The sequence below is a fragment of the Numida meleagris genome, chromosome 1, assembly GCF_002078875.1.
Source record: "Numida meleagris isolate 19003 breed g44 Domestic line chromosome 1, NumMel1.0, whole genome shotgun sequence".
Classification (NCBI taxonomy): Eukaryota; Metazoa; Chordata; class Aves; order Galliformes; family Numididae; genus Numida; species Numida meleagris.
Window position 1 is genome coordinate 13,552,673 of NC_034409.1, and position 24,187 is coordinate 13,576,859.

At 36.9% G+C, this 24,187-nt stretch overlaps 1 protein-coding gene across 2 annotated transcripts in view; it reads left to right on the forward strand.

Annotated features, from left to right (window-relative positions):
• The window catches only part of KMT2E (lysine methyltransferase 2E), a 56,516-nt gene that overhangs the window by 3,535 nt on the left and 28,794 nt on the right, over positions 1-24,187 (forward strand). The window contains exons 2-7 of one of the 2 annotated variants that reach the window (XM_021384556.1): positions 4,432-4,492; positions 14,078-14,262; positions 20,144-20,255; positions 20,799-21,028; positions 22,693-22,773; positions 23,756-23,814. In XM_021384556.1, the coding sequence (XP_021240231.1) occupies positions 14,192-14,262; positions 20,144-20,255; positions 20,799-21,028; positions 22,693-22,773; positions 23,756-23,814 (553 nt within the window). In that variant the 5' untranslated portion in view covers positions 4,432-4,492; positions 14,078-14,191. The remainder of the gene's footprint in view (positions 1-4,431; positions 4,493-14,077; positions 14,263-20,143; positions 20,256-20,798; positions 21,029-22,692; positions 22,774-23,755; positions 23,815-24,187) is intronic. The other variant, XM_021384558.1, reaches the window with a different exon arrangement.

Below are 24,187 nucleotides of genomic sequence, written 5' to 3' on the forward strand. Positions count from 1 at the left end.
TGCAGGAAAAATCTGCTCAACTGTCATAGTTGTATGCATTTGGGGTGAGCTTTTTTGCCATCTCAGAAGCTTAAAAGAGGAAAAAATACTGCCTTTTGAAGCTGCGCGTAGGGGAAGTTTCTTTTAGTACCAAAACTCAGATTACTATTTGGAGTTCCATTACCTCAGATCTCTGGTTGGGTTTCAGTGCACACAACTGGGTTAATAATTCTGCTGGAGAGAAGTACAGTACTGGGCGTCACGCTGGATGAGGGCTGTACAGTTGGAAGGCTGATCCCGGTTTGATTTAAGAGTGATCTTCATTTTAGTAAGACTGCTTGTGGGATTTACTTGAGGAGCGACGTGTGTAACCATTGAATCGTGCCATCGCTCCAAACAGATTGATACAAATGAAGGTGTAATGAAAGTATTCTGCCGTTTTCATATAAAAATCTAACAAAATTGAGTAGAGTGATGTAGATATAAAATAAAAGCCAATTCAGTCTTCCAGAGTGATCCTAAGCAAGTCCAGCTATGCTACTGGTCTTGTGACTTTCATACAAACGATCACTTGTGAATTCCTCTCAAAAGCAAATTTTGTTGGTCAGTGTTTCTGGAGCAGGTACTGTGTTCGAGTGTTTCCACTGTACAAACAGTAGTTTTGATTTATTGCTAAGAATGAAATACAGCTTTTTTTTTTTTTTTTAAACTGAGATGTCTTTCTTGCTTCTGTGCATCTAGAATGTGGATTAAGAAGGAAAGAAAGACACTTTTTGTTCCTTATTCTTTCAAGTTCTGGATTATTTACAATGTTAACTATAAATTAGGGCTTTTTAAGGGTGCACGGTGAATGTTTCATACAGTCATCTGCTTACTAAAAAGAACTTTACCCTTAAAAGTTGACCTAATCTCTTTCAGGATCCAAAATTCTGCTTGTGACCTACAAAAAAAACCCTGCTATAATCAAGTTCAAAGACAGAACGGTTGTTACCTTTAAGGCATAACAAAGAGCTTATTTAAAAGAAACCTTGTCAGGGTTTCATATATTTGCTAGCAGATACTGAGATTATTTTTATTTCCTTTTACAAATCTTAATATATTAATGTGTTAATGAAACTGGCAGGATTTTAAGCTCTGCAGGTTGTTAGAAGATTTTAATAATTGAGGCTGCCTGTAAGCCTTTGAAGAGAGTTTTGTTGTACAAAGTGTATTTTTTAACATCTCTGACTTAATATTTTTTTATTTGTTAATTTTTTTATAAATTAAAACATTTGTAAGACCTGTGGTAAACTGGTGTCCACAGAAGTTGTTTGCTTCTAAAGCACACATGAAAAATAATTGCAGTAGCATGCAGATTGCATCCTGTGCAAGTGAAATGTTTTAGTTTTGCATATTTTATTGAAGGAGTGCTATCTTTCCTTTCATGTGATAGTTTATACACAGCTTAGATTAAGATGCAGCGTTGTAAAACTTCCATGAGGCTTGCAAGGGGCCAGCAGTTTGGCAAGTCAGGCCTAGGATTGAATGCCAAAATAATAGATTCTAGTTTTAGGTTTAACAGTTTTTGAAAGATGTACTTATTAAAATGTAACAGTTCAGGTTTAAATAAGATTTTTAAGAAGTTTATTCTCATCTGTAGTCGCATTCTGAGTGTTGTTTTCTGCCATCATAATCTAGGTAATCATTCACTTTTATATCTCTATCTAGAAAAGAAATACTGTCAGGTTCAAAGAAAGTATTACATGAGTAGATTTTAATGACGTTATTGTAGTTTAGATTGCAGCTTTAAAAGAGGGACCTATAATGTCTTGTCTGTTGTTGATTTTTCATGAGTAGATGATACGGAAAATGGTTAAATTGCCATCCTCTATTTCCAGGGAGAGACTTAAAGAAGTATATGGGACGGTGGGTTTGGATCTTTTAACTGGAGGAGTTCTGAATATTTAAATTGATTCAGTGTTCATTACTTCTTAACTGTCCTAATTGGACTACGTCTACAGATAGTTTGTTGGGTTTTTTTTTCCTTTCACGGGGGTGATGGTCTCATTTTGCCTTGAGTAGACAAAGGAGCGAACTCCTAATTAGTATGGTTATAATGGGACTGTGTTTCAGTATCACAAGACAGCTGATATTCCAAGTCTAGACAGTTAATCCTGTCTTAACTGTTGGTTTAAAGAAACTTTTTTGAATGAATTATGTTTTTAGTTTTACTACTTAAACTGAAGGTGAAGGCTTGAGACTTATAACAGTTTATTTAAAGTTTTTTTGGGGAAGGTATGGTGAGATGACACCTCATTTGGTTTCTGAAGGTGTTGCTGTAGTAGTAATTCCTTCACAGTTGTAACTTTATACATAATTGATTTAAAAATTAAAATAGCTATCTTATTGTCTATGAGGATAAAGTTACTCCTTCAGATGTCTCACCAAAGTAGTAAGTTGATTGCTGGGTGTTTTTTTTTTTTTTTTGGTTGTTTTTTTTGTTGTTGTTGGTTGGTTTTTTAATGGAGTAGGAAGGCTTGATGGGAATCTTTAATATTCGTTACCAAAAAATTGTGTTACTGTCACTGATTAAAGATAAAGAAAAAAACGTGCATAACATTTAGACATTTGCTCTCTGTTCTCTCCTTCTTTCCAATCACTTACATCCTCTTCCCTGGAAGCAGTAAAAGAAACTCTGCATCTTCTTTTTTTTCTCTGTGTGGCACTAGTATTCAGAGATGAAAGCTGTATTTTGTGTTTCCATTGCTGGGCAGAATCTCTTTGCTGTGTTTATTACAAGATTGTCTATTTCTTATCTTTGTTGCTACAATTAAAATACACACTGAGCTCTTATTTGAAAACACAAATCTATGAGGATACAAATGCGGAATCTCTAAATTTCCTAACACAAATCAGTCAGTATACTTTTGCAAGGTAATTGCAATTGAAAATGAAGTGTTTTTATTCATTTTTGGTGTTAAACTTAGGTGTTTTTTGTGGCTGTCCTTGAATATGACGTAGTCATCTCTTCCCACCCCTGGTCTGTTCCCTTGCCATCTCCCTCCCAAAACCTTAGTAAAGAACATCAAAATATTGCCACGTTGTTGCCAAGAAATACAGTCCAGGTTGACTTGTGGTTAAAATTGTGTAAAAAGAATTTTCTATCTGCTGGAAAGAATTAAGGTTTGTTTGGAAGAGTGCTACTTTGACTGGCCTGTGCTTAGGCTCCTAGGCACAAGCGCAGCAGTCAGTTGAATGTCTACAAACTATTTGCAGAATTAAAAGTGGAAGCGCTGTTGTGCTATTCATGCAAGTCAAATGTCATTGATAAGCCAGATAACTGTTTTTTTGTTGTTTTTTTTTTAAATCTACCTCAGTGAAAACAAAATACAATTAGTTTGGCTGAAATGTCAGACTTCGAAAAACTGTTAACAATTTACTTATTGTATAGTAGATATCTAATAATTACAGTAGGCCTCCAAATCTTATTATGCAGCACAGAAACGTAAATGAATTATTTTACTTGATGTTGTGAAGTCAGCAGAATGCTGAGATTGTTGAAGCCACTAACTATTGCATGTACGTGTTTGTAGCCTCTCATCCCCTCTCCCTCCAGAAGCCTGACTTCCTTCTTGAGAGAAGTATGGCCCTTAGAGTTCAGTCCTTCCAGTGGCTGAATCACCGGTATCTGTATGGTTACATTTAGTTAGCTCTTACACTTACACTGCCTACAGAGTATGCATGTGGAAAATTGACTGCACATACTTGCAGAAACACTTTATACTTGGAAATGGTTAAGAATAACTTCTGGGAACAGATTTAAATGTTTTTTTTTCGTAAGGAATCATCGTGTAACTTTTAAAAAATGCCAGCATGTTTAACCAACAATTATTTTCCACTTCACATTAGACGGAGAAAAACGCTTGCAGGGAGACAGCTGATGCAAGTAATGACTTAAAACCAAGATATTTTATCAGGGAAAATGATTTATTAGTTTTCTTAATACTTGAGTTTTATATCTTGTGGTGATACAGTGCAGCATATGAGTGTTACATACCTGAGACTCTAGTGTATAGTTCTACAAGCAGTAAGCAATATTGTTATCAAAAAGTAGTCTTTTCTTTTAAGCTCCTTCATACACTACAGTTTTTCTTGCGTATTTTAATGTCTTGATTCTCCAAATAATTGTTAATGCTCAGGTGGGTAGGCCTTTTTGTGCCTGGTTTACTTTAAGAAGTACGGCAAGTTTTTAGTAAATGTAAGTAGGCAGACTAAGTGATTGGCAGCTAATTTTTAATTTGGGGGATTGGTTTTCTGTAAATGTAAAAACAAATCTACAAGCATGCTATTTTCTGTATGCCTCTGCTAGCAGTTGCGTTGGTAGATTTCTTTTCAGTAAATTAGTTCTTAGTCTTTCTGTAACTGCATTTGCCTTTGTTTCCCCTCTACCACTCATTCTTTTTCTCTTCCTAGTCCCATATTTTGTTTAACTTCCACTGAGAGAAGAAAAAGAAGGAGTGAAGAGAGAGAAGAGGTAAGGGGAAGTCTTACATAATGTTTTAATGGACTGGCATAACTATCATCACTTCTTTAAGAATATACAAGAGCAGTGCTCTTGGATGGGATGGTAAAGGGGGAGAGACTAGAACCCTTGGAAACTGGTTTGTCATATGGCAGAAACTTTGGCTGATAGACTGCTTTTGGGCTCATACTGAGTTCGTAAAGTACAGCCTTTTTTCCACTGACTGGAGGTGATGTAATGCAAGTAATTATGTGCATACTGGACAATTGATGCTTCAGTGATGGAGACTCAAGTTTTTGTTATATGAATCTTGAATCCAGTGGAGGAGGCAGTTTGCTTTGTTGTATATCCCCAAATCAAGATCAGTTTATGAAGTTGGCTTGCCATTCTAAACAGGACTAAGGTCTTATTTGACTGTGAAGTTTTGTATTCATTATATCAGGGTATTCATAAATAGGCTTTGCTTGTTCTGACTGTATTGGGGGCTGGATTTAAAGCAAAGTGGGTGAAGAGCAGCCTTACCCTGTAGTAGTTTGGCTGTAATGGCCTTGATTGTTTAATAAGTTGGTTTAATGATGACTAGGTCTGTGTCAGCGCAACAAATAGCTTTAAAATAAAATTTGGTACACTTAGTAACTTATCACCATTGAAGCTCAATGAAGATAGTAAAGGGAATGGGAAGGGACAGCTGTGAGCATTGTCCTGGGACAGTGAAGGAAAAGCAGCATAATTAGCCATTATTTGTTGCGTGTGCTGGCAACTGTCATATGTGTAACTCCAAACCAACCACAGAGGTACTTTTTTGGGTGTTCTGTTTTTTTGCCATGTAACAACACGTGAGAAGAAGCTGAGGTGGACCTGACCACTGACAATGTGTAGGTCAGTGTGGCTGGCACAGGAGGGAATTGAGAGGCTTGTGGGAAGGCCAGGACTAGCTCACGTTATGATGAGGAAGATAAGGAAGAGGACATATCTGTGAGATAAAGAGAACATGAGGTCTTGTGAGAATGTTTTGATACAAACAACACGTGCATTGGAAATCAGATTCTTCTAGAACAAATTGTTTCTTCTGTGTGATATACAGGAGTTGGTCATTAATGGTACCCTATTGTTTATACTGTATCTGAGTGTGCCTACTGTGTCCTACTGTTTTTTGGTGTGTTTTTTTTTTTTGTTTTTTTTTTTTTTACCTTGTACCCTCTTGTCTCATTCTAAATTTGAAATAGACTGCTAACATTTCTGTTAGGTTACCATAGAGAGCAGCAGTCAGCAGTCGTCTGATTTTGGAGTCATGGTTGTTTCTGAGCGTGACTACTTCTGACTGCAACTTCAGTGATGGAATGCCTGGGAGTTGGATACCCCTCCTAATCCCATAGCAAAAGCTATACTACAGTGAAGCTTGTTGGAGGGAAACGGAGAAGGAACTTCCGTGTGGGCAAGATTAGTCATTTATTCATGTATTCTGCTTCTAGGTCTGGATAAAGATGTGTTATCTCCTTGGAAGCAGTCAGCAATAAATAAATATTCCAATTACTTTGAGATCTTATATTTACTCTGTGTATATAAATATGCTACGTGTGTTTTTCCAGATTACTCCATGTATGTGTAGGTGACTGTATATATATACGTACACATGTTATAGGTAACTTTCATTATATATTTGAATCTTACCTAGCATATTCCATTAAAATGTCAGAGCGCTCAGAGCAGTGGTAGGAAGTTAAAATTTAGTAAAAGGTGGAATTGTTTTAATAAGATTTTCTTCCTGTTTTGTTTTTTCAAAATGTATGTAACACATACATGTAACACACCCCACACTCTTGATTAGAAAATGAATTAAAAAAAAAAAATAGATTGCAAACAGGGAAGCAGGGTAGGGATGCTCAAGTTTTTGAGCTGTTGGCTGTGTGGCAGTTCAGGACAGAACTGAATTTGTGGACTGCGACGCACTTTAATGATAGGTGCATTGTTACTTAGAATTTCCTCCTGTATAGGTTATGTTAAAGCATAGATATGTAGTATATTGACTTTTTCTAGGTACGTTCTTATGGATTTCTTTGTGAGAAGGGTGGTTCCTATGACTGCAGGTTAAAATTGTTGGCCTGTAAATCTGAAGGCAGGCATGACAAGAATTGCTTTTGCTAATGATTGCAAAACATGTATGAGCATATGATGTAATTGGGCTTGAGGGGGGAGGAAAATGTTCAAATTGCATACTCAATAAACTCATAATAACTTATGTATAGAAGACTTTTTAGAATGTTTATCCTCTGAATTCTGGTGCTTTTTATTTGCCTTTTTGCAGTACATTTAATAGGCTCAATTTTAAGATACATAACTGAGTTTCTGAGTGTTATGTTGAGTACCAACATTTCAAAAATGTTTTTATCTACCTCCCCTTATAAAGAAAATATTTTTGAGGGGAAGGCAGGCACCAGCATACCATAGAGATTATTTTTCCTGATGCGGTAAGAAAATCAAACAATAATATTTCTTGATCATCTCTCTGTTAACCTGAGATGTCTTCTGTAAACAAATAACGCTGATGTCAGCACAAGTCAGGAGACGTATGAAAGTAATACTGTCTTGTCGGTCTCAGTGTCTTGCTTACAAGAACCCCATTGCTGTGAAAACCTGTAGTTAGTTTCACAGTGATCCTGTATGATTGTGTGGAGCCAAGATGAATAGATAGTAGGATTAATTTTCTCTTGGGAGCAGAAGCTGGAGTTCTTAGGTTTAATGCTGTATGAGTATAGTTATTTTACTTTTACATTCAAACTGACTTGAAGATACGACCAGATCAGCATCGTGTGGTAGTTGAACTGAAAGATCCGGCTTGACTCAAGACTATCACGCAACTAGTTTGTGTATTTTGTGTTTGAATTTTATCTGTAAATATGATAACTCTGCTCTACTCTTCTGTTCTTTCTTGGCCCGTAAGGGGTGGAAAATTGACTGTGCAGATAAATAACTTTGTCTCAGCAATGTCATTTGTTTCCGTAAGCTTCAGTTTAATTCCCTTAGATTTGTACATGCCACTCAAAGAAGAGTCTTAATATATGCACTGCATATATTCTGATACCTGAACCCTGCTCCAGGAAATTGTTCTTAATGTTTTCCCTGTAGTTAAAGGGAGTGGGGCAATGGGTTTAGGTTAGAAAGTTATGATTTATTTTTTCCCCCCAGTTATGTGTATATTATATACAGACCTTGTGAAGATGCAGAACGGGCAAAACATAGAGATGGTAATCTGTGTTAGTCTTTGCAGTGGCATTCGATCAAGACTTTGAGGTAAATTTCCATCCATCAGTGTAAAATCTGAATTATTTGTTTCAAATAAGTGCTGTTTCCTCTCTTGAAATAGCCAGAATTCTGATTAGATTTTTCATCCTTAAAATTCTGTCCTGCATTTACAGACACCTTGATAATTACAGAGACCCTGAAGTATTCTATGATGAAATCCCAAAGTCTTGAGGTATCATAGAATCATAGAATGGCTTGGGTTGAAAAGGACCTCAAAGATCATCGAGTCTCAACCCCCCTGCCAAGTGCAGGGTCGCCAACCACTAGACCAGGCTGCCCAGAGCCACATCCAGCCTGGCCTTGAATGCCTCCAGGGACGGGGCATCCACAACCTCCCTGGGCAACCTGTTCCAGTGCGTCACCACCCTCTGAGTGAAAAACTTCCTCCTAATATCTAACCTAAATCTCCCCTGTCTCAGCTTAAAACCATTCCCCCTTGTCCTATTGCTATCCACCCTCACAAACAATCGATCCCCCTTCTGTACCTCAAATGTGTGACTGCTTTCTTTTTTTCCACTTCGTAATTGTCATTTGGCAGATGTTGACCGGTAGGGACAATTGGTAGAAAAATTTATCAAAGTTCTTCATGCATCCATTGGAGTCATACAAACAGTCCAACAGAAACAGGAAAAAAGAGACCACGTACTCAGGTAATGCTGACTGATGTAGGAAACCTGAATTGGTGTAGCAATCAACTTGTTAAGATTAGCACAGTCTTTATGTGGAAAATTCCTTGATCTTAAGCTGAAAAATAGTCTAATTACACCTTTAATTTATAATTTCATTGATGTCCCTTTGTTAATTCAAAAATAAATGTTGTATTGCAACTTTCTTTCAGTTCTATTAGAAAAGTTTATATTGCTTTTTTCCTAATTTAGAAGTGTTTTTCCTTGTTATCTACCACACTGTGATAGGATATGGAAACCTATTTATGGGGGAGGAAACACAAGCAACAATGACATTGTATTTAAAACAAACAAAAACAACTAAAAACCAAACCAAACTCTGATATAACAAATAGAATGTTAAAAGCAGGTTTCTTCCCTGTCGCTCCCTCCTCCCTGTTTCGTTTATTGTAGTTACCAATTTGTGGTAAGTATGTGAGATTGGCTTGATACGCTTGGTGCTACCATCATCACTTACCTTTAACTTCTTATAAAAGTTTTACATCTCTGCACCTGAATGAGAGCTTTAGTGTGTTTGTCCATACGGTGTAGGTGCTAGCAGGCTTCTTAGTTACATTTCCCTTCTCAAATAAGGTGCAGTGTCATGCAGAGGTGGGCTACTAAAGTATCATAGAATGATAGAAAGAATCATTGAGGGGCTTGGGTTGGAAGGGACCCCAGGGATCATCAAGTTCCAACCCCTTTGCCACAGGCAGGGCCACCAACCTCCAGGTCTGGACCAGGCTACCCAGGGCCCCATCCAACCTGGCCTTGAACACCTCCAGGGACGGAGCATCCACAGCCTCCCTGGGCAGCCTGTTCCAGCACCTCACCGCTCTTTCTGTGAAGATCTTAAAACCATTCCCCCTTGTCCTGTCACCATCTACCTGAGTAAAAAGTTGATTTTCCTCGTGTTTATAGTCCTCTTTTAAATACTGAGAGGCTGCAACGAGGTCTCTTTACAGCCTTCTCTTCTTCAGGCTGAGCAAGCCCAACTCCCTCAGCCTCTGATCATCTTTGTGGCCCTCCTCTAGACCTGGTCCAACAGCTCCATATCTTTCCTGTATTGGGGGCCCCAGACCTGGACGCAGTACTCCAGATGGGGCCTCACAAGGGCAGATTAGAGGGGGAGAATCATCTCCCTGTCCCTGCTGGCCACCCCTCTTCTGGTGGAGCCCAGGATACTGTGGGCCTTCCAAGCTGCAAGAGCACACTGCTGGTTCATGTAGCTGATACCAGTATGAGTTGTACCTTTCCGAGTACAGCAAGTACTGTCTGGTTTCCTCTGACTTGAAAAACGTTTATATGATGTTGAAAGAGTTTACATATAAAAATATATGATATATGAAGTATGTTAAGAAGAAAAAACAAACCACCACCACCTAAAATACCTACACAAAGCCTACGTAGAAAATACCATGGAAGAAATTGTTTGTCTGGACTCTTGACGTTTAAAGGATGATTGATAGCTCGCTATGAAACCTTGTTGGTGTTGTTGCGACAGTTTGGCTAGACTTCAAGTTCTTAATTTTCAAGTGCACTTTATCAAGGCGATCTGTCATCTGCTTGTTTCCTGAAACTGTTCAACGTAGCTTTTGGTGGTACCTCAAGAAACAAGTGAAAGGGGAAGGGCTGAGAAGATACGTTGATAAAGTAGGCTTGTAGTTCCTTCAGCCAACACCTGATCAAAACTGCACTTTGAGTATTCGAGTCTTGTAGAATTAGGTCCAAAAATGTTGGTGTAACTTCAGGAGATGGTCCGTTTAACTTGAGATTGAAGAGTTTGGCCCTCTGTACTTGTGGTGGTTTTTTTCTCTCCTCCTCCATGGACCCGTGAAAATGTTTTTTCATCTTCTGTCACATAATTGATCTTAGAAGGACAAATCAGAAAGGAAACATGTGGTCTTCATTAAACCACAGAATAATATTGTGTAAGTGCAATACTGCAGGGATAATGTGTAACATTTTCTGTTGTTTAATGCACAAATGATGTTCTTTGTACAAAGCCACACAGATGGAATAATTTGGAATGTATTGTGTTCTTATGCTTCCACTGTTAGAGCACCGTTCATTTAAAATCCTGGTTCTGGGATTGTAAACAAAATAAATCATGAGAAGTAGTGGTGAAGTTTCAAGTATCTTTTATTTGATAAGGCAACGAAATCAGCAAAGTCATGTGTGCTCTCTAGAGAGAAGAATTGCTGTAGAAGTTGTAAACCACTGTGATCAAGGGAAGATGGAAAAGCGTGGTTTTTTTGCAAGAGGTTGACCGTGCACAATTTAGATGTTTTAACCAGATTAAACAAAAACACTCATCTTTTTTATGATAGTCGTATTACTAGGGCAAAGCAAGCTTATTAACTACAATTAAATAAACGCGACATTTTCTCAGATAAGATGTTTTTCATGCAATAAAGTTGTGCTGATATGGTAGTATTGAAGAAAATGGTGATTTGGAGAAATTACCAAAATTCTTTCTGTGATTGGGGAGTAATACCACAAGAAGAGCAAAGTGAGCCCCTAAGCAAATTGGAAGTCTTGTACTGTCAAGTTTAACAAATAGATGAACTACTTACCCTAGAAAGAGCCAATAAATGAACTTTGGACCAGAAGCTTTTGTACAGTGCCTTTTAAACTCTGTGACCCTGAAATTAACTGGGCAAACCACCTTGGTCTTTCTAACTTCCAAATTAACGTGCAGCTTTCAGAAAGACACTTTTTCAGCAGCAAGTTGTGTATAATCTGTTTTGATTGCAAGAACTCCCCTCTAGCACTCTTCTTTCCATTCCTCCCTGCCAGTAACTTTAATAAAAAGCACCTATGAAAATTTCTTTAGAAAGCCATGGGTGCCAGATTTCCAGAATTCTGGAAGAGTAAGGGCTTAAAATAAATGCTGAAATTGAGAAGTGCTGTATTATGATACCAGATAGTATTTTATGAATTATTTAAACTATCGAGCTTAACAGGATAAATAATCCCGTTTAGGATGAATAAGGAAGAATGATCCCCGATGATTACATTATTGTCTGTTCTGAACTGTCCAAATTTTGTAGTCCAAATATGATCTATGAAAAATACTGGGAATATTGTAATGTCATGACAATATTTCTCTTTGTGGCATGATAGCAAATAATTTTCCTTCATCTGAAATCTGACATCAGTGTTGTTTGTTGTTGGATAGTTTATATGATTGTATCTCCGTTAATAAGGGTTTTTTGTTTTGTTTTGTTTTTCCCAGGAAATTCAGTTAAAAAAACAAAAAACGACCACCATCACCAAAAAGTATTTTGAGTTTGAGAAACCTCACAGTAGATGAGATCTTGATCCCTGACTGTGGTGCCCTGTGTGTCCTTTAGACATAGAATGAATTACAGAATGGTTTGGGTTGGAAGGGACCTTTAAGATCATCTAGTTCCAACCCCCTCCTGTAGGCAGGGACACTTCCCTCTAGAGCAGGTTGCTCACAGCCCCATCCAGCCTGGCCTTGAATGCCTCCAGGGTGGGGGCATTCACAACCTCCCTGGGCAACCTGTTCCAGTGTCTCACCACCCTCACAGTAAAGAATTTCTTCCTAATATCTAGTCTAAATCTACCCTCTTCCAGTTTAAAACCATTTCCCTTTGTCCTGTCAGTACATGCCCTTATGAAATGTACATACTTTGTAGCATACTGAAGTTGTTTTTTGGAGTGTTTTAATTACAGGCATAAAGTAAAAATCCCTATTATGCTAATGATTTGTTAGTGTAGGTACAACTGAAGATAACAGTGGACCAACATGTCTTAACATGTGGTAGCAGATCTACCTGCATTAAACAAGTTGATAATTTCCTTTTGGATAGTAATTAATTCAGACTTGTTTTCTTTTTCTGAAAAAGGGAGCTAAATGGAAACTGAAGTTTTGTGTAAGTTGGAAGTGAGATTTCTGTAGGGCAGGCTTTCTGCCCTATGGGCAAACTCTGGCAATACTATGAACGTTCACTGAAATAGAGGGATTTGGGGTTTCTTTTATGCCTGCTATTTCTCTATACCTGCTTTTGGTTTACTAGTTTTTTCTCGCTGATTATTCTTGAAAATAGTCTGTTTTGATCCCGAATTTTATGCGTAGTTATTGCTATAGTGTGACGCTTTTGATACTTGGTAAGGAAATACTTAGTGTTTACTATGAGAAAGCAAGAGGCTTTGCTCAAGCAACAGCTGGTTGGCCCAGTTCTTTTCTACTTCATTGCAGTTGGTGACTCACTTAGTGGGACCGAGATGTGACTGCTGCTTTCCTGAGGAGCAGTGAACTGGAGGTTTAGACACTAATAAGCACGTTGGGATGTCAGACTTCAGTAGTGAGATCAAATGTATTAGAAAAAGACTTGGTATCAATTTGTCCCTTAGAGACGTTCATCATTTTAGATTCTGCTTCATCATCCTGGAGATGCTGACTTGATCAACAAAAGAAGCAAATTCAAATTTGTCTGCAGTGCTTTTATGAAAAGTCCTTTTTACTAATACACTATTTTCCACTTGAGGCTGGTTAGTTTTTCCTTGGCAGTGCAGTGTGTTTGGCAAGGAGGAGCATGTTAAAATATGTTGGATCTCAGAATTGTTGGGCTTGTAGTGTTACATCTTAGCTGAAGTCTATGTCACATGGAAGAACTGTATGTATTAAATTACTGTATATGCTTCATTGCTGAGTGGTCTAGATTTTTGCAGTTCTGCTATGGGAAGAACTTTGCAATTCTTCGTTAAGGAAGTAGTGGAGATAAGGGTGTTTTACCTGGTTACATGTCTACGTTAGAATGTGAAATCACATTCGTTTACTAACAACCTGTGAATAGAGATGCTAGTTTGCAGCTCTTCTGTGTTCAGTCTGGTATTCCAGCCTATTCAGTAAGAGGAGTGGGTGACTAGTAATAACTGCTATAACAAGTGGGATTGGTTTTGTTTACTTACATGAATCATTGTAAATTGTATCCTTGCTCTACAACTGAAAACTACTACTGATTTTTTTTTTTTTAAGTTTGCTGCTTAAGAAATTCACTTCTGAAAAAAGCCCCCCTGATGTGTATGTCTTCCAACAACAATCTATAAAAATGAAATTGAAAATGTCATTTCAAATAATTATTTGTTAATCATCATAATTATTTTGGTTTAAATAGATACAGAATGGAAGTTCTGGCTTTCTTTCATGACATTTAGTTTGTATTGTAAGCGTCAGGAATGCTTTCAGAGAAATACATCAAAAAAATTTGTAACGAGATTACTATTGAAAGTTAAAGGAACTGAGCTCTGACAAAATGGAGCAGTAAGGAAGTGTACCTGATGTTCAGTATGTTTGCCTTAAAGTGAGTCTTTGTCATGTCATGGAGTGTGATGAATGAATTTTTGTGAGCACCAATTTAAATGATAGTGTTTTTGTTAGTTAGTAGTATTTTTAAGTTTGAGTCTTAAGATCATCACACTTGTAAGTGTATTTGATATCAAAGGATAACTGAATTCTCTATCTTCTTTTTGCTTGCATAAAATGACACTAAATTACTGTTACAGATATGTGATATATATATATGTGATATAGCATCATCTGTTCTAAAATGATCTGACTCAATCTTCTGCTTTGTTTTGTGTTTGTTTTTTTTCACAGGGTTTGTGGATGCACTTAGATGTTTGCAATGAGCACTGTGGCTGGCATGCCCCAGTGTTTTGGATACCAATGCATAGGACTCTGTAGTAATCGAATTTATCAGAAACGAACGTCATGAGCATAGTGATCCCATTGGGGGTTGACACAGCAGATACTTCTTATTTGGAAATGGCTGCAGGCTCAGAGTAAGTATGTTAACTTACTAATTAAGTTTTCTGATTGCTGTTGCTTACTTTTTTTCCTACTGAGGATTTTTTAATACATTTAGTTGGAGAAGACTTGGGAGTCTCCGTAGTTATATTGGATTTTTAATAACTTAAAGCTGTGATTTATTCTTAAGTTCATTTTTTCCTTTTTGAGGAGAGTGAAGGAGAGAAGGTGAACTGTTCTACAGAGGTATGTTTTTTATTGCTTAGCAGATTGAGAAGTAAAGTTACCGCCTGGTTTGATTTTCACACAAAATATTTAACAACTTCAGTTTCCTTAACCTGTGTATTAAAAAATACATATATATTTTGATTTCCCATGTTGGGGAAAATTTCTTTTGGTATACTTAATTTCGAGAAATGAGCAATAATAAAACAAGGATGCCTTTATTTTTGAAAGCTGAAGGCATACCTTGTCTTCACAAAGGTATTTTATATTGAAAAATTACTCTAAATTAATATTGTAATTATTATTTCAGTTGGTGTAAAAGTGGATAACAATATATAAGGGCTTACAAAAAATCCAGAATTCAGGAAGCTTCACATGAAATATAGTGAATTTCTGTTATTTTCTTACTCCGGTGCCTAACAAATGGGCTAGAGCTTAGGTATGAGTTGTTTCTGAGTGGAGATTTGTCCGGTCAAATAAACATAATTCCATATGTGTAGTGTCCACCTGGTTCTTGAATGTTAGGAGAAAAAAATATTTTGAGCAACGTGAGAGGTAAAAGGCCATGGTGGTGTTACAGTTCTTGCCACTTCATATAGGTAACTCAAACCGTGGAGGGACACATTGAGCAGCTAGTATTGATATAAGCAGCGTGCACACAGTCTGTGCTTTGGAATGTGTGCTATCCTAGTAATCTTACTCCATTTAAGAAGAAAATTTGTTAGGCAGTTAAACTAAACTCTGAAACAGCTTTTTAAATGCCTATTTCTTTTCTGTGTTTCCAGTTATGAGCTTGCTCCACTAACCTAGGCAGTTGGAGCCATTTATCTGAAGAAAACCAAGAATTCTTACTTTGAAACTTCTTGTCGTATTAAAGTTCTCAAAATTGTTTTGTTGGTATCTATTTCATATTGTGAACACTAATTTCCTTAGTGCAGAGAATTCTGTAACTGTGTTAAGTAGTTCATTGAACTGTTCACAGCTCTGTTACTTTGTTTCTGTGGATTTCTTCCATGTTAAGAGAAGGTCTCCATTCCTGAGGTTACTGACATTTCTTGCAGATGCAGCAAGCCATGTTGAAATTAGAGTAAATAAATATAATTTTCAGTATTAACATGATAGTTCATTGTGTTATTTGCTTGATGCTGTGACATGAAGACCTGGTTAGGTATTGCTGTTCTTCAGATGTTAAGTGACTGTTAGCAGTTACATTCATTAATGTATTCTCTGGCATAGGCTGAAATGTGTAGTTGCACGATTAGCTTATCTTGATCTGAAAGCCACGTCGTTGTCTGAAGAAATGTGACACAAAACTGTGTCCCTAAATGTCCTTTAAATGTCCTTTTTGTGTTTTCTTCAATGGATACGTTGGGTATAGATTGTATTTATAGTGGTCATAGTGAGATGTGGGGTTTTCCTCAGTGGGAGAGCTGTGCTAAAGAAGTGCTGAGTGTTTTGTTCTCTAGGTAGCTATGCCCATCAGATGAGTTTGGCTAAATGAAGTGTCTTGAAGCAAAATGTTAGCTGCTTTTCATACAAAATACATTGCACTCCTTTATCTTAGCTGACCTTCAACCAGACATAGCTCAGGTGTGCAGGTATGAAGGGAAAGCAAACCCAACTTTATAAAAATTAGACCAATTAAACTTACGTATGGCAAGTTGATACTGAAGTGTACTTGGAAGCAACAGATTTCATTTGGAGTTTTGACAGATGCTTTCAGGAAGTACTGTTAGCTAAGATTTCAAAGGTGGGTGGGTAGCTTAGCTTCAGGATATGAAAACTTTGATTTTATTGAGATTCTTTTCTTTCTGAATACCTGGAATTCTATGAAGGTGGTTGGTAGCCCTGGATTCTAAAGAGTGGTTGTATTTCGAGTGTTCGTCAAAATCCACCCTCGCTTCTTTTGTAATTACTGCTCAGTCAGAAACGAAACAGTGTTTGTAAGCAATGAGGGAGTCTTTTTTAAAGAAGAATTTGCTATTGCTTAGAATGGCTTGTAGTTAATTCCTTTAATATAGATGAATGTAGGGACTGATTTTATTTTTAACTGTCTGGTTTCATGTGTTACTTATTTAATTTTTTTACTAATGCCATCTGCTGGCAACATACAGAATATTTTTTCAATTTGCATTGTACTTTTAAACATGAACACTAGGGAATGACGTGAATGTGAGAGTCTTCATCTGCAGAGTTAAAAGTTACTGGAGAGACATCTTTACCTTTTTAACTTTTTTTCAAGTTTTAAGAATGTTTTTAAATAATTGGAACCCAGGGGAATATATATATATATATTTTAAATAGCCCTTGCTGTTTTTTTGTTTGTTTTTTTTTTAATTCTGAATATTTAGCATGGTTTTGAATTGCTAATCAATACACATAACAGACATAAGATGTTCTGGAAAAATTTAGCTTTGTATATTAATGTACATTTTTCTTCATATGCTTTCCTTTGTTTACATCTCTTGATTTTTATATTTTTTTAATAGTAGTTGTATGTAATAGGGTTGCCTGCAACCAGTTGTGGTTCTAGTCTTCTAAATCAAGTACTTAGATTTCATCTACAAACTCTGTTGTGGGTATTAAAAATTAACAAGACATTAAAATGATTGAAAGATTGAGACCTGGTGACTAGCTTTAGGGGATAAGGAGCATGATGAGATACATATAGCAGTTAGTGCCCCGCTACTTGAGTTTGTTGTTTTGTTTTTTAAAGTGGCATCTAATGCTTTAATTGACTGCTCAATTAAGTATTTTACCAAGAGGCCTTCACAAAACTTTCCAATTCTTTTCAAGTATATTACTTACTATAACAAATACTACTTTTTTTATTGAGTAAAGTAACTTTTCTAGCTACAGTGAATGCTTCTTCCCTGTTCCCCTCCTTCTCCCTTTCATATTTCTCAGGCTTCTCCTCAGCATTTTGCACCCCAGTTTAACATTTGAGTGGATAAATGAAATGCTGGCAGTTACAGTTATATTCAAAGCACTGGTGAGCATCCCCTTATAAATAATAGAAGTGTGTCTGTGATTACGCCTCTGCCCACCCTGCAGAGTATTTGGGAGGGAAAAAGCTTTACTGAAAGCTGATTCTTCTTCAATTTTGTCTTTGTTAAACCTTGTCTAAAACAAAGGTTTTATTGCCTTTGCTTTTTACCCAGTTTTCTCCCAATCTTTTTGTTGTGATTTTTTTTTTCTGTCTCGAATTAAAGCTGGGCTTTTATTGGTTTTGACTCTGCACTCTAAATGTGTTCTACAGGTGTTAGTATAGTTGGAGATAATGGATTGCATTTATTTGTCTTTTGCATTTCCTTTTTAGAAGCCGAATACTTCTGCTTTCAACAACTGTTTTCATCTAAATTTTGAAAACTCTACTCTTAAGTCGTTTATAAATGGCTAGTTTAGGTAGAAATAGATTTAAGGATTAGGGTGTACTGTCTTGCTCTATATTTTGTAGGAGTACCTTACAAATTTTGTAGTCAGTTAATGAAAGACATATGACCTCCCTTTTTGGGACATACACTTCCATTCTGGTATTTTCATTGAGTGCTCCCATGTGGAAGTAGCTGGTATTTAGGTCATTGGTAAGGTGGATTTATTTATTTTCAGTGAAGGAAAATCTCTGAAGTTAATCATGGTACTGCTTAAGGATGAACTGTAGATGAATTCCTCCCTAACCTGTATCAATAAACCTTCCTGCTCAGAAAACTTGGGTTTTTATTTTCCATATACTCAAGAAAACCATCTAGGTTGAGCATGGAACCCATAGTGGGTGAGCTTGGAACCATGGCTTTGCTTTTCCAATTCAGTAAGTGGTGAAGAATAACAGTAGAAGCAATACAGTGATCAAGACCCTCTTGAATTGGAGAGGAAAAAGATAATTTCTATCCTAGACATCACTGATGAATGGTCAGCTTCTAATTAGCTGGCATTTAAATTGGCAAGATCATCAGGAGGATTAGCTAAATGATGTTAATGGTGTATAGTTACTGCATAGGTGCACTGCATATTGATGTATGGACAGTCATAACATAAAGGCAAATCTGTTGGAAAAATTTTGTCTTTCCAGCTGGTGTCTTTTTTTCTTTATCGTGTTTGATGAACCTGATGAACCACCCCCTCCTCTTTCCCCCACCCTTCATGGTGACTGGGAGAAACATTAGTGTTTTTCAAAAGATTTTTTTCCCCTTTGGACTTCATTAACTACCGTACTCACCCGAGGGTGATTTTAACGAGTGTTTCTTTTTACGCTGTTTTATTGTGCAGTAACATCACATAGGGAAAAGCTAATGAGAAGCAGGCTGCTAAAAATGTTAGTAGGACACTTGCAAGTAAATAGAAAAATGTGTATATTGTTTCCAGGAAGAAAAAATTATATTAGAAAAATGTTAGCAACAAGTGGGAGTTGCTGGTGTTCTCCTACATCAGCCTGGCATCATCTCATGGCATAACAACAAAAAAAGCCCGTCTTTAGAATCTTAGAGTCTGAAGAAAAACATACACGTTTTCTTATTAACGGTGTTCAGAATGACCATCCTTACTTTAAACATCAGTTCAAGAAATTACTAAAGTATTTGTGATGGGAAATGTATTTGATGCATAACAAAGCTAAATTTAGAAGAGCTAATTAGGCTCAATTTGTATTGTGAGTCAAAAGCCATTTCAGTTTATTAGATGCAGATACTTTGTTCTTACTTTCAATGTGAAAACTAAATTCTTTATGCAGCTAGGTAACTGCGTTCATTTGAAGTTTGTGCTAGTATATTTGGATCATATGGTTAAAGAGAAAAGCTTCAGGTTGCTGACATAAATGTAACTGCTGAGAAAAGGTGCAATTTCTTGGCCTCAAAAGTCTTCCTATTTTAGTATTCCTTTACCTTTCTCATCTTCTGTGTTACAGTTTAGTACGTATAAGCAGTCGGTTGACAATTACAGCCTCTTACTGCAAAGCATTGTCTAGCAATTTTCTCAAATTTTTCTTTCTAGTTAAATATAAATCGGTAACTGTTTCTTGTTTTGTTTTAATAGATAGATTTGCCCTACTTAATATTTCTGTTTGTAGAAAGAGTACTTACTCTGCTGCTGCACTGCTGGTTCATAAAGACGTTGAGAATCATGCACTGGCACTACCACTAGGTGTCATTGCAGAATGTAGTAGCATCGCAGCTGGTGCTGGAGCTCTATCAAGAAGTTTGCAGTTGTGTGTGTATTGCTGCTTCCTTCTTTCATCATTAAGCTGAACTCCATTATTGAGCTTTTATTACAGCGTAATAGATCCAGGCATTCCGACTGATGAGCCCTTGATAAAGTGCATAACATGCTTTTCTGTTTCATAAGCCAGATTTGGAGGTTATGTGAAGTGATTTAACGTGGACTTTTTTTTTTCTTTCAAGGAAAATGTTGTAACTACAGAGGCATAAGTTCTTTGTAACTCCAAAAGCTTCTTTTTAGATGAAAATTTGTATTTTCTTAATGGGGCAAATATAGGGCTGAATGGTTTTTTCCTTTTTTTCCCCCCAACTTTACCCTGAACCTATCTGTATGCTCTTTTTTAACAGGAAGAGCAAGTAATTACTTAGCAGCTGAGAAACAAGTGCATGCAGTTTATTAATGTTGTGTCAATTTACATGCTATAATATTTATATTTATTAGTATAACTGTATTTATCCCCCTTATGATTTCATTTTGCAGACCAGAATCTGTAGAAGCTAGCCCTGTGGTAGTTGAAAAATCGAACAGTTATCCGCACCAGTTGTATACCAGCAGCTCGCATTCACACAGCTACATTGGTTTGCCCTATGCAGTAAGTTTCACACTAGATACTGTGCGTAAAATAGAGAACGTAAAATCTGCTGTTCTTAAATAGAAAAATGCTGATTCTTGCTTGCAGTTTTACATTTTATTGAGGTCTGGGTAAATTGACTAAAAGTGGTTGATTGGAAGCTCAATACAGAACATTGTTAACTTTATGTAAAACATAGAATCATAGAATGAATCATAGAATGGTTTGGGTTGGAAGGGGCCTTTAAGATCATCTAGTTCCAACCACCCTGTTATAGGCAGGGACACCACCAGGTTGCTCTCAGCCCCATCCAGCCTGGCCTTGAGTGCTTCCAGGGAGGGGGCATCCACAGCCTCACTGGACAGCCTCTTCTAGTGTCTCACCACCCTCTCAGTTGAGAAGGTAAATATCAAAGAATGGACAATGACAAAAACAAATGTTTAAAGTGTTATTTACAAATGCACAGAGCTTCGGAGACTTTTCATAAAGTTAATTCTCTACTTTGGCTTAAATAACAATCAGAACGTATGAACGCTAACGACTTGCCTTTCAACAACAATCTAGGACCATAACTATGGTGCTCGGCCTCCTCCAACGCCTCCAGCTTCTCCTCCTCCATCAGTAGTTATAAGCAAGAATGAAGTAGGCATATTTACCACTCCCAACTTTGATGAAACCTCCAGTGCTACTACCATCAGTACATCAGAGGATGGAAGCTATGGAACTGATATTACCAGATGCATTTGTGGCTTTACACATGATGATGGATATATGATCTGTTGTGACAAATGCAGGTAATGAATATTAAATACGTCAAGAAGGTAAAAATGACTTAAAACTGCATTATAGTATTAAGTGCGATTAAAGAGTGATTTAACTGTGTTGATTAACAAAATAGAAGAAATTTTCTTCATGAGAACATTGTTTGAAAGTTGTATGGCTTTCTAATAGGCAGGGTAGTTGGTGAAGGCCAATTTGTTTATAACACCTTATTCCAGTCTGTTTTAACTATTCATGTCAGTTTGTTCATGCCTTTACTTGTGTATTGTTACTCCAGTAAGGATTTTATTATTATGAAAGGGTATCTGTCTGGCATTTTCTCCAAGTTACTCATTATTATGGTGAAGTAAAAATCTGCATGTATCAAGTAATAATAAAACATCTTGGTAAATTAGGTATGTGTAAGCCAAATAACTTGAAGAAAACAAGGTGATCGGACATAAGCCTCTCAAATATCAGTTTCTGTGTGCATCATCTTTCTGATACGAACTCTTAATCTTCGTAAGAGTTGACTTAGTCTTTCCATAGTTACTGAAATTCTTAAACCTAACAGTTTCTTATTTGGGAAGCCAGAGTTAAATGTTTAAACTTCCGTGTTCATGTTTAAGTACCTGCTTGAGCATAGTAGTGTGAGTGGGTGCTAATAGATTTCTGGGCTTTGGAAAATACAGCTTTGAGACTTCCAGTGAACAAATTGATGTTGCATATTTGGCATATTTCTGAAATGATTGCAACAGCTAATTAAAACATTAACTTAGGCCTCATTCATCTGGCTGCATGTGTAACATGCTTATTCATTTTCAGTGGTCCTTAATTCTGGTAACCTTTTCTCTTATTTTGAATCATGAATTTTCCTTCAGTGATGGAGCTGTAAGTAGTCACTGGTTGAGCAGAATCCCCTTGTTTGAAGAGATTTGCCGTGAGGCTTTGGTAAAGCTGTGAGAAATTCACAAGTGAATTGTGAAAGTGAGTGTGAACTACTGCCCTAGGTTAGCCTTCGGTCTAGCAAGCAGCCGCTCTTGTTATCTACCACCAAACAGCTAAAGGTCTTCCTGTGTCCTGCAGCTGTGCTACCAACCACCTCACGTCTGCTTCTGCCTAGCAGTGAAGCAGAGTACTGTGTGGCACAGGTGTCATGCGTTGCCACATGACTTTGGCTTAAGGTGCAGAAACACTTCATATAGATATACACACGTGTGCACCTTAAGGCACATTGTGGCAACATACGGCATACATGTACTCATTTGGAAGGAAAATGAAATCCCGTTATGTTCTGTTTTTTTTTAATACAAAACAAAAGCTCTGTTCCTAAGTAAAGTGTAAGTGTTGATGCTGTGTGTGTATTAGTTATCTGAAGGTATTGTGTTTATGTTGCTCCCAATTGCAATACTTTGCAGTCTTTATTTCCAGTGTTAGATAAAGGTTTTCTACATGAAAAATGAGGCTAAAGGAATAGAGACACTGGGGAGCAGCCTCGAGATTGGAATTGCAGAGTGATCGACAGAATAGAAAATCAGTGAGACAGCAGAGTGATGTTGAAGATAGCAATTGTAGTAGTTGCAGGCAGTATTCAATCTGAGTCAAGATCACAGTGAAAAAAAAAAGATGTATACATACACACACAGTTTCTAAAATTTTGCTTAAAATAACCAAAAGTTTGGGGTTTTGTTTTTTTTAGTGTCTGGCAGCACATTGACTGCATGGGAATTGACAGACAGCATATTCCTGACATATATCTGTGTGAACGTTGTCAACCAAGGTGAGTAATTCAGTGGTTTTGAACTCCAGATAGCTGGAAGGAGTGGAGAATATTTCATAAAAAAAAAAAAAACAAACACAAAATAGATGGACCTATGTTTCTGATGCAGATGATCATACTGATATCCATTTCCACATTCTCACTGATCATTGTTTTACCTCACTGACAGTGAGAAACACTTGAAACATTTATCACCATAGCAGCATCTCCTGGGTCTTGTCTGTGTTTTGGCCAGCCTGAGAAAACTCACTCCATCTTTTGTTTCATTGCTGTCAAACATGGAGAACTCTTAACAGCAGTTCTTCCACATTGTTAAGTGATCTATCAGTATTTCTGAGTATTATTCCAAAATGCTGCAGTCCTCGCCTCAAAGATTTCTTGCTCTGGAATAGATATGTTTTATCCTCCTTCTCAAACTTGAAGTCATATGACATGACTAGGTAGGCATTTTGTTTTGTGTGGTAGGTAGATGATACCTGACTAATAATAGTTGCCCTGTGACAGAAAGCTTAAAATGCTTGCTGTTAATTACATTGCAGATTGTCAGTTACGCAGAGAATAAAAGACGTGTTCAGAGCACATTTAATTACAAATAAATGATTTTTTTCTTCTGACACAATGTTCGAACCCTGTCATCTTAGGATCTTATATTACGATGATTGTTTTGATCATTCTGCAAGAAAATGGTTTAATACCTGCTTATTTGTAATCCAAGGACCAACTGGTGGCAGTCTTTCTTCTGAACTACTTACGTTTTCATATGTTTTTCAAGTGATATGAATACCATCGTGTGCTTTGCATTACAGTGGAATGAGGCAGTGCAACATTTACATTTTTATAAGTATTTAAACATTCAGTTAATATACTGTTTATTCTGTAGTGGTCACTGGAAAATTGAAAGAAAAAAAAATCTGTTTTAATTCTTGGTTATATGAATGCATAAATGTGAAGCATGGAGTGAAAGTTATTTCTTTGATTTCAGGAACTTGGATAAGGAGAGGGCAGTGCTGTTGCAGCGGAGGAAAAGGGAAAATATGTCAGGTGGGTACAACGCAGATTTTTCTTCACTAAAAGTCATTAAATAACTATCAACTGCATAGACATAAGTGTGTACACATTTCTCTGCAATTTTGTTTGCATTCAGCACATAAGATTCAGTAATGCTGTTTACTTTGTTGTTAATAAGAACGTTACATCAGGATAGTTGAAGTTCCAAGTGTTTCATTAAAAGATGTCATCCCGGTTGGTTTTTTGTTGTTCTTGTTTTCCCAACTGCTGCAGAGTAATTCAGACTGAAGTTAAGATTTCATAAAAATGAATGTAGCTTTGATAATGATGAGAATACTTTGAGTAAGCTACTAAAAATAGATGGGAAAGTTTGAGGTTTCTTCTTGTGGGTTAAGAGAGGGGTTAC